The 11,621-nt window shown below is 33.0% G+C and overlaps 1 protein-coding gene across 1 annotated transcript; it reads right to left on the bottom strand.

Moving 5' to 3' along the window:
* Positions 1-2,844: 2,844 nt before the first annotated feature.
* LOC127262954 (coatomer subunit beta'-2) lies at positions 2,845-11,075 on the bottom strand. Its single transcript, XM_051291825.1, has 24 exons — positions 10,956-11,075; positions 10,674-10,694; positions 10,525-10,586; positions 10,113-10,167; positions 9,140-9,176; positions 8,729-9,054; positions 8,510-8,641; positions 8,271-8,419; positions 7,677-7,745; positions 6,950-7,100; positions 6,807-6,872; positions 6,127-6,315; positions 5,825-5,965; positions 5,659-5,733; positions 5,393-5,569; positions 5,206-5,297; positions 5,008-5,124; positions 4,580-4,694; positions 4,340-4,411; positions 4,014-4,210; positions 3,842-3,935; positions 3,647-3,753; positions 3,438-3,570; positions 2,845-3,346 (listed from the first exon to the last, which is right to left on the bottom strand). Exons 1-24 carry the CDS (start codon positions 10,956-10,958, stop codon positions 3,164-3,166), a joined length of 2,763 nt encoding a protein of 920 aa, XP_051147782.1. The 5' UTR covers positions 10,959-11,075; the 3' UTR covers positions 2,845-3,163.
* Between the last annotated feature and the right edge of the window lie 546 nt (positions 11,076-11,621).

The following is an 11,621-nucleotide window of genomic DNA, read 5'->3' on the forward strand; positions in this document are numbered from 1 at the left end:
CTTACATACATTTGAATAAATATTTACCTAAAAAATAACTAAATAATATGACACCTTAGGTAAGAAAATAAATATTTTTAAACACCTACAATTAATTAGTTGATTATAGTCGGTGATTAAAATGGTATTATATATACACACATTTTATAGAGGATATTAAAATAAATAAATAAACAAAATTCCTTATAAGCTCATAAAAATATTTGGATAATTAAGGAAATTATCACTTGATTTTGTGTTATAAGTTATTTAATGATGGATTTTTAAATTATTAAATACAAATGCTTACTTAATCTTTTTCAATGATACGATTCTTCATAAATATTATTTAAAAATATAATATATACGTATTAATACAATATATAGTAATATATATTTTAATTACTCACAAAAAATCAATAATTCAATACAAAATTATTTTTAATATTACCAACACATTCAAGTACCTAACACAAAAATAAATCCATAAAAAAACACAAATTAAACAAACCAATTCATTTCCATTAATTCTATTTTAAAAAACAAAGAATGTGGTGATCATTAAATATTTTAAATATAAACAATTTAAAAAAATTATGTGAAAGATACAATATATATAAATATATATCTAACAATAAAGTCAATAAAAACACAGAAAATATAAGGGTGTTTGTTTTGTGAAATATTATGAAGTATAGAAGAATTGTGTAGATAATATAAAAATAATAAAATCATAAATATTAAAATTACAATTAGGCTATGTATTGTGTTTATTAAAAATCATTTTCTTTGAGTATGTTTCATTACAGTATTATGTATTTTACGACCTCATATTTCTATATATTTCTCATTAAAAAAAAAAAACTACATTTAATCATTAGTTATATCGAGCAAAAAACTAAAATGCAAACTAATCACAACCTTTGTGAAAAAAAGAAAAATAGAAGAAAAAAATAAATTTCAAAATATTTATTGCGAAATGTATATTAGTAATAAGTTTTCATTATAAACAAAACAAATAAATAAAAATAAAATCACAAAATTATTTCAAGAGCTAAATTTAACCACATATCGATCAAATTAAGCAACCCATAGAATTATAACATCATTTAACCAAATAATATATATTATTGCCACATATCAGATAGAACAGAATATCATTCGATACAATTTATATAGAACGATATAACAAAATATATTTTCATTATTTAAATTCAAACAACAAATCCCTTCATACGAATATATTCATATTCTTCGTCTCCTCTTTTTCGAATTGAGGCGGAGCCGAAGCACACTTTTTATTACACGGGACTATGCACCCGGGATTAATTTTCCCTTTGCTACAGTCGTTGTAACACTCCTTAAAGCAACTCGCAGAATCCGCTTGCGAATATTCCGGAAGCGCTACGAGCGCTACCATTAAGAACACGATTACCAGACTCGATTTGTTGTTCATATTAATTTTTACTTGTATTTTTTTATATATTTTTAATTGGATTGAACGTTAATACACACGAAGTTTTTATATTGATATAAAGCAGTAGTTGTGATGATTATGTAGAATTTTTTAGAAAAATAAAAAAGAAAAACTTTAAATGCATAATTTGATTATGGAAATTTATGAAATATTATGATGATGTAGTGTGTGATTTTGAAGATCATTGGATTGAGTAGATTAGATTATATTAATAAAAGTGTATATCACGTGTGTTAAATGGGATTATTTTATTTGTTTCTAATTACTGTGTTTGAACAACAATTTGGGTTAAAATTGTAAGTTTTCATTAATTGTAGATTTACATAACTATAATATTATTGTAAATTTGTATATCATAATATGATAATTTGATACTTGAAATATCAGTGCCCTTCATAGTATTTTAAAATAGGTGTATTGGGATAATGCATCTGTATTTTATTATAAATATTACAAAGATCTCATTTTTTTATTTTGTAATAAATAAATAAACGATGAGTAATTCTTTAAGGTTAATTTTTTCGTGTTTGCCTTATACTTTTTTTATGAGATGCATGAAAATTAATAATATAAAAAACAATAGTATTCAATTATTAATTTTGTAAAAATATACATATATATATATATAAATATTTATATATTGAGAATTATATATATATGTATAAAAGTTATTTGGATGAACATACTTCTTGAAATAATAAAAAATTAAATATTTAATATATTGTAAAAAAGAAGAATATTAGCATATATTCATTATTTTATTTTTATATTCTCTAGACAGTTCTTTATATTTTTATATCTTACATAAAAAAAAAAAAATAAAAGATTTATTTAGAAAAGGTCAATTATATATATATAAATTAATTTCTAACAAAATAAATTATACTCCACCAAAATATTTTTTGAGTTTAATTTATTTGTTTTTTTATTATAATATTTTTAAATAAACTATATTAATTTTAGACATATGTCAGGTTGGAGTCCAAATTTGAATCAAATTTTAAATTAAAATTTAAAAATTATAAATATTTTTTGAGTCCATCACATCCATGAGATATAATTCGGATATATGATCGGATACAATTCAGGTCTCAGTTATGACCCATTGCCATCCTAAAGCTCACCCATTGTTACCCGGCTATAAAAGTTTTAAGCATTAGGACTCGGATGCAAAATGGTAAATCAACAAAAACAGACAGTTACTAAACATGAATCTATTATCTATATCACCATATGATTTACCAAAACAAAATATGCAGTATCAAATAAACAAACTTCTTACCTTAAACTAAGTCGATACCTCAAACACAACCCGGCCGCCGGGAAGAATGCACGAAAGCTAAACGCCGCTGTTACTGTAAGTGACGAAAAAACAGTAGCCAAACATAAGACAAGAACACCGCGACATACACAGCCGACACTATTGTAAATCAATATAATAGACCGGCGCAAATCATTTTACCCGGCCAAGTTGCCTCAAAATGAATAATTCCCTACCATGAATAAATTTCCCGATAACTCGAAAATTTCTAGCAAATATTAAGATGACAAGCTGCAAGAATCACATATAGAGGCACCAAGACTATAAAAACTGTACCCGAGACTAGTAAAAGAAAATTGGAGTTTTTATCGAGCAGAAAAAAATTAAAAATGGTAAATCACCAGGCAACGAAACTAGGAAATTCAAACCGGGACGACAAATTGCTTTTACACTGATTGTTTGTCTCTGTTGTTTGTATCCCACTTGTCCTCGCCGGCCTCATTACCATTAACAAATACGGCGCCATCTGCTGACTCAGCATCTACAACAACAGCTTCTTCTTCTTCTTCTTGACTTTCATCCCTACCTACTTGTGTGTCATCGGGCACATCTTCATTCTGCCCGACAACCTATATATATATACAGTTTCGAAAATAAGTGAAAATTCGATAGTATAATATTTAGAGACGCTATTGGAGACAAATTTCAAAGTCACGTCACCTCGTCTTCATAATCCAAACCTCCATTCTCGAGGGCTTCTTCTTCCAATTGCATGTTTCGATAGGTTTCTACAAGGCTTGCGGTTGATCGATCAGCATTTTGCAAGTATTCAGCTGCTGGAGGATATTGACTCCTGGTGAAGAAATTGAATTCACTTTTATTATCATGTACACGTTATTGGAGCGTTCAAGAAAGTTAAGGGGGCATACCTCGACTCGGCAACTTTGGCTTCGATTGCGAGGGCGACTTGCCAATCCTCGAAAAGGTTGGGATATTCTTCTGGATCAGCAAGAGATTCTGCAGCTTTTGAATTAATCTGACAATTGTAAAAAGAATACAATTTTATTCCCATCTTGTTTGGACCAAAAATATACTAAAACATGGCCACTAGAATCTGTTTCAACCTTATTGAGGTCTTTCCTCCAAAGCGCGACAACTTCTGGCACCTTACTAGGAAGATAAGATCGAGCCATTAATGCAGCTTCAGGTATCCGGTTGCTGCAGAGAACGTAAGGCATATTATAAATATAATTGAAAAAAAAAAAAAAGGTAAATGTGCCAACGAATATGGTTTACCTATCAATCAACAGCTGAAGGCACTCCTCCAATTTACCCAACATAAATAGACAAAGGAATGCAACATTGTTTTTCCCATGCTCTTTGGAAAGAGTAGCGAGTTTAGTAATTTCTTCGGCATCACCTAAAGAAGAATATAGTAGCAACAAACCGCTCAGATCATTTGCTTGTTTCAAACACTCCTCGGCCATTTCCAACTGAAATGAAAAACAAAAACAGAAGGATAAATCAATAGCATGATATACCAGTTACGGATTAACAAAATAATATAGAAAAAACTGAATTATAACACTCTCTTGCTCGAAGCATTGGGACTGAAAGAGTACCATTCCAGTAGATATAGCTAAGTCACCCAATTGCTTCCATTTAGACTCGCTCTGCGCCACTGTGGCAATTTCCTGTCGATGATGAAAGAAAACTGCATTATTAAGAACCACATTCGTATGCAGTGAAAGAGGGTTACAACAAAGGATGAAATGCTTTGAAAGAACATTGTGAAAATGTATTGAAAGTCTAGAAAAGTATCTCAACCATAACAACCATCAAACAAGTAAATGGCCATGTACCTTAGCAATCTTTAACTTGCCAAGCTGAATGGCCAACTCAAATCTGTAGTCAGGATCCGTAGCAACTTCAAGTGCATCTTCTACCATCCCACGTGATTCCAAGAAACGGGCTACACTGTTCACAAAATCATTTTATAATCAAAATTAAGTTGAGTGACTGGAAAATTTTGATGAGTGATGAGTTTAAATTTCATGCAAGCCAAACAAGATTCAGGGAGCTTACATACAGCAATTTATGTTCATCATAAAAAATATAATACACTCATATTAGGCTGCATAATATTGTCACATTTATAACGCTCCTTGTTAAGAACAAAGGAATCTTCCCTTTGTTCAAATTACATGTACAAATGGATGTGTTTTGCCTAAAGCATTTGGGTACAACGAAATTAACTAAATTGTAACCAATGAGGTGAAAGATACCAAACCTGTTATGATGCTCCTGTGGAATAGACGGTAAAATTTCACTTGCCCTTTCCAAGTCACCACGCATGACAAGTGTCTTATACTCAATCAGGCTGAGCAGCAAAGTAAATCCCACAACACTGAAAGAAACAATATACATGAAAAGTTGACGACCAAGCAAGAAAGGCATCTTTAACTATAATTCAAAATCAACAACTTACTTAAATTCTTTGTCAATGAGATAAACACGGCTCTGATTAGCAAAATACCCAAGCAGATACATGGGCCGGTCTAAATGAAACATTGTTGTCACCTGCAAAGCCACATAAAAATATGAATTGCACATAAACATATGCCTTTCTCACATTCTGGAAATGGAAAAAAGCTACTGAAATAATAAAAACATACCTCACCACCAACGCAGTAATTAAGTCTCCAAGAAGAGTTACTATAAATGAAACAATCCCCCACCCAAATTCCAGTCCGTACGCGTTCATTTATTTCATAAAGTAGTTCAAAAGCATCCTCCACACCTTGTTCATCGACTGACCTCCCACTATCCAGATGAGCAGAAACAACATCACGCTGCAAATGCAAACTCAACCCAGTTGGCAAAAGCATCTACACTAAACTTGAATCCAAATTACTAGGAACTAATGAATTAGCCTACTCACACTATATTTGAGTATGTAGAACGATGCGTCACTGGCAATGGCAACTAAATCACCACTGTCTGCCCAGTAGAGATTCTGGAATTCATTAAAAAAAATAAAACCACAAAATGGTTATACAGCCATAATAGCAACAAGAATGATAATATCTTCAGCAGTAAGCTCATACTTTAACATTGACATCAATCCTTCTTATCAATCTGCATTCGGCCCAATCATAGAAGCAGATAAATTCATTTGAGCACATTGCCAACAGACTTCCACCATAAATACGCTCTGCAGAAAAAGCAGGACGGATGCTTTTCTTTTCCTGAACAAAAAAACATTATTTATAGGTGTTATGCAGGAGGATATAGATAGAACTTGATGTGGAGTTTTAATTTCAAAATAAGCTTTTAAGAATATCCTCCACTTATATTAATGCATTGATTATAACAAGGGCTGCAACAAAATGCAATGCAAAACACTTACCGTGAAACTTTTATTAAAGATCTTAATCTTGGATGTACTTTCCCTAACAGCATATTCTCCTTCCGTCGACCAAACAAATTCCAAAGCTGAGCCAAATGATCTGTTTCTCCATGCCAGAGCTGTGTAAATAATGAATTCACCATCCCCACACACAACAACAAAGCGACCGTTGGGATTGTGCTTTAAGCTCTACAAGGAAATATATAATACAAAACAATATAAATTACTAAACAATCAGTAAATCAATCTTTCAAGAAGTAACAAGAAGATCGTAAAAGAGACATCCAGGGCAAAAATTTCATCAGAAGAAAATTTCAAAGATAAAGCCTATGGCATGCATAATGTGTAATTGAAACCTGGCCATTCAAGCCCACATATACATTCCCTCAGATAAGCAGTGCAACAGAAATAAGCAGTTTAGATTCAAAGACAGAAGATACTAGTAGAAACATAGCCAGGCAAAATCAGCAAATATTCTACACAGGGGAGTATATATAGCAGCTTTGTTGTACCTATTAAAATTATCAAATCATAACAAGAGATTTCAATGGTTAAGAAAATTATCACATAAGACCACCCAATAATATCCAAGCAACTAGTGCTTTAATTGGCTCACATACATGCAATGACAAGTATCAAAGCTGATAAACAACCTCGTGAACATAAGATGAAAATATAACCTGTGGATAAAGGTCACAAGTACCCAATTCCTTAACAGCTAGAGGCAATCTCTCTCCATCAGCAACCTGTGGACAAATGTAAGGCTTTTTCAGAAAACCAGTTTCCGTCAAAATTTATTTATCAAGCCCAAATACAATCATACCTCATAATCTGCCCCTACACTCTTGATGTTGACAGTCTGAATTTCATTATGCTTAGCCCAAATGATTTTCCCACTGTTATCCATACTAGCAACAGGTACCTCTCGACCAAGCTTTACCATAACAGTTCCTTCATCATAACCAATAACAACCCTGCACAATGGCACTGTCGAGTTAAGCAGTTTAAAATGAAAGAGAATGGATGATAGTAGAATCTGTGCAAACCGGTTCTTAGATCTACTCTTTATACAATGTTTTGTGGTAGTTTATATAAGTTGTTTGAAAAGAATCTAGTTATACACCATAACCTTTTTTCTACATAATTACTTCATTATAAAAGAGCTTTCGGTTGCAAATAGAGAGACAATTATATGCCCAAAGAGGTAAAAAAAAAAAAAATGCTTTTTACTAGTAATATTTTTCACTTGCAGAATATCACATGTAGACTCTTTAGGAGGAGAATCACTCTCGTTGAGGCATCCCGTGAGAGCTCTGTCAGAGGGGCTGGGGAGGGTAACAATTAATGCAGACAAGTGGCTAACAATGCAAGAGCTATCTTCTCAGATGTATGAAGTTCATATTCACAAATTTTGACACATATAGCTGAAGATTTTTGGTGACCATAATCATCCTGAGTTTGCACTGACTGCTAACATTACCACATCAACTTCAACGAAAAAAATTAATACCTCAACCATCACATAAGATTTATAGAAAAATAATACACACCGTCTCGAGCCTTTAATGTAACCAACAGCCCAAACTCTTTCAAGGCCATAGTTTAATGTGTTTTCAAGCCTGCAAAATGGTATAAATGGTGAGAGGCTGCATGTTTTGTCACAATACTTGAACTAAACCTTGTGTGATCAAGACGAAAAAAAAAAAGACAAACTAATAAAACCAAAAGCCTCATATACTGCTATAGGCATGCACTAAGAGTCACAAATAGTACATCTTCATTCATGGGTCCATGTCCTCTATCTAACACATGGGAACAATGACCAAGTGTACATTGTAAAAATGCACCAGACTTTCTATTCGGTTTATCTACAAAAGATTCGAATCTGGTTTTGAGGTAGATATTACATAAGATTCACATGCAACCCATAGCAGACAAATAATATATGAAGTAGACTATGGTGCTCACTGCTCAGTCGTTAAACACTTAACATGAAAATTTATTGAAGATGTATTTGGAAATTACTTTTTAAGAAAATAATACTGTGCCAATTCCAGTAGTTAACATTAACACAACAATTGACAAAACAGGTGAGTTAGGCCAGTGAATTCATGTGCTAGATCATCTTTCAGCACAGAACTCACCTATACGTTGTGGCATGCCATATACGGACTGTACCATCCTCAGAACCTGTTATTATAATGGGAAGTTCAGGATGGAAACAAACAGCAGAAACATTGTGAGTGTGCCCTTCAAGCGTCTGGACACAGCTCTTAGTTTGATAATCCCAAACCTGTCCCAAAAATTCCCGGATAAAATAAAAAAAATTCATCAAATTCACAAAACTGTTGGTCAGTTACTAAGAAACCAAATAACGGATCACCTTAGCTGTGTGATCATCAGAACCAGTGATTAAATAAGGTTTATCTCCGCCAGTAAAATAATCTACACAATTGACTCCTTTCAGGTGGGCATCAAGGGTGAAGTTTGGATCAGGGGAGCCAAGATTCCAAATCTAAAGAAAGCAACAGTGTAGACTTTAGCGCTAGCAGTCAAACTTAAAGAAATGAGCATTTGACTGACAAAGACAAATTCCAAATACCTTAATAGTCCGATCAAGAGATGCACTTGCGAAAGTATTGGTGTCCTTGGGATTAAATGTCACTTGCATCACATAATGAGAATGGCCCTCAAAAATTTGAGTGCATGCCCATCCCTTTTCCCAGTCCCAAAGCTTTATGAGCATGTCATCCGAAGATGACAACACATATGGAAGGGTGGGATGAACAGCAACACACCTAATATAATCAGTATGTGCCTCAAATACTTTGACCTTATCCATTGTGTTGTAATTATATACTCGAATGAACATGTCATCAGCACCAGCAACCACCCATTGCTTTCGTGCTATAAACTTTGCAGATCTCACTGTCAGATTAAATGCTAGGATTAGCACTAAGTGATAACAACCATTTATAGGTCCTCAAACTACAATATAATTTAAATCATGCACCTGGTAGCTCTGTAACCTCAAAAGATTTAGCCATTGTCTGCAGCATCAGAAATGAAGCTTTAGAATGTATTCCTTCTAAAGGAAACCAACACAGAACATTTTAATTCTCACTGGGTGGGAATCATTTTCCTTGTTCATATAGTTTTCAATCAATCTTGCAGTTCATTGATAAAAAATGTAAAGATCAAATTTTAACTACAATCAAACTTACCATACAAGTTATATTTATTGTAAATCTTAATAAAAATTGCACCATCATTTTCTTACGGAAAGTAGGACCGATGAGTTTACACGTTACAGGAAAATACTGATTCATCAATAGCATTTAATCCCATATAACTTTCTTTTCCATATAAAACTTTATGCATCCACCAATTCACCTATCTCCTTTGTCATAAAACCTAACAATAACTCATAATCCCATATCATACTATATTATTTAACTATCATATAATACTCTTAATGTATCACATATATATAAACTAAAAAGAAATAATATCTTATTATTTTATCTAATATAATCATACAATATATATCAGCTTGCAAACTAACAACTATACAGAGAGTAGTTAACCCCCAAAAGTGCTCCATCATGAAAGCTATCAATGCATAAAAAAAGGAACAAGCTAAAAATTTGAAAGCTCAAATAAAATATTACGTAATGCATACTAAGCCAAAGGCCCAAAACTATGAGAAATCCAGTCAAATGTATGATGATAATAGCATTTAATATAATAAATCAATAAACCTAATGGAATCTCCATTTGCCAAGTATCATTATTTCTGTAAACACAAGGTTAGATGCATTTGATCAGCGCATACAGTGGAATCTCCAAGACCATATAGATTAACCATCCAACATAACAATATACGAATTCACAGTTACACAGGAAAACCAGACATATCCATGTGGTCCTGTAAGATAGATTTGCTAATATATCATGAAGACTGAAAATACTTATGCCAGCTGGACCTGTGTCTGGTAGTCCCAGATGCAAACAGTCCCTGAATACAAACTCGCCAATAACCTGTAAATATACCATGCAGATGGAATCAATGACTATTCCAGATTTGAGCTGGATGCACAATTTTGTAGTTATTCAATAGCAAACCAGGCATGGAACAGAAGCATAGCATAGATTGGATGAAGTAGGATAAAACCATGAAATGGATTTGATAAAATGTTCGACTGTAGTTCCGGTAAACTTGAACGCACAGCTACTCATAACATCTAAACTGATTAAGAACAAGATTCAACACAAACATGCATTATAGTTACTCTCCTAAAGTTTATTTGAGTTGAACATGAAACATTTCCTACATAATTATTACAAATGTCAAATGCCACAACATAGTTTGGTTTCGAATCATTGCATCAGAAATACCATGGCTCTGATGGATGCAGATCCACAGACTTTACTCTTTCCGATCTTTGAGCAAGTTTCTTCTGAGGAAACACATCAATGAGTCAGCATCCAACCATCACAAAAATCCACAGTCAAACAACGCATTGTCATTTAAACTATTTTAGTACCTTGATTTCTAATCTGAGCGGCTACGTTGGCAACAGCAGAAGAATCCAACACCAGAAACGAAAGATCACAGAATTTTGAGTTAGCAAAGAATAAAAGCAGCTCGAGATCTCAGCCGTAGCTGAAATTCGAAGCAATCACAATGCTGATTGCTTAAAAATTATTTACTCGCAAGATGAATCTCAAAACGCGTAAAAATCCACACGACAAAGCAATTCCGGATCTGATAACCAAGCGCAGAAGCAAATTCACATAACCGGAAACACAAAATTAATGCCACTCACCATTTTCTATGGTGAAACTTGCTGCAATTTGTTAGCCCTAAAGGATCGAAATCGAAGCGGAAGATCGAAGAGTGAGTGAATGAGAGAGAAAGAAAGAGGGAGAAGTTGCGCGTATTTATATGTGAAATAGACAGTACAATCAGCTTCTGCAACACAGCCACGCTGTTAAAAATAATAATGAAAAAAAAAATTCTACACAAGAGAAAATAATTTTTAATTAATTTGTTTATTACGTAGTTATACATTTATTAGTTTTATAAACAAACGAAAATAATAATAATAATAATCTCCCATCCACAAAATATATTCTTATTTTAGTTGATATTAGATTTTAATAATATATATAAATTATTTATTACTCCTATAAATTAAAAGTACATAAATGTATAGTTAATGGAATAGGTTCTGGGGTTAGGTTAGTCTGGTTAATGGATCGGGCCATTATTGGGTCGGGTCAAGTTGGTGGACTGAGCTGGATCTGTTATCAGGCTGAAAAAGTGGGTTTGGCTGAAACTTAGATGGGTCGAGCTATCGGGTTCGGGTTTGACTGTATTGGACTATTGGTCGGTTGATGTAATGGGCCTATACTGGGTGAGACCATTTTGGTGAAGTGGGCCGGATTTGGTAAGGCCCGATCCACAGTGGCGTGGGCTGCTTTTGTACGGC

The sequence above is a fragment of the Andrographis paniculata genome, unplaced genomic scaffold (assembly GCF_009805555.1).
Source record: "Andrographis paniculata isolate CXL003 unplaced genomic scaffold, ASM980555v1 Contig66END, whole genome shotgun sequence".
In the NCBI taxonomy this organism is placed as follows: Eukaryota; Viridiplantae; Streptophyta; class Magnoliopsida; order Lamiales; family Acanthaceae; genus Andrographis; species Andrographis paniculata.

Coding starts and splice junctions, on each gene's coding strand:
- LOC127262954 (XM_051291825.1), bottom strand. Junction 8,642..8,728: donor CTCTTGATCGGACTATTAAG/GTATTTGGAATT, acceptor TGCTTTCTTTAG/ATTTGGAATCTTGGCTCCCC. Junction 5,966..6,126: donor TCTTTAATAAAAGTTTCACG/GTAAGTGTTTTG, acceptor TTTTTTGTTCAG/GAAAAGAAAAGCATCCGTCC.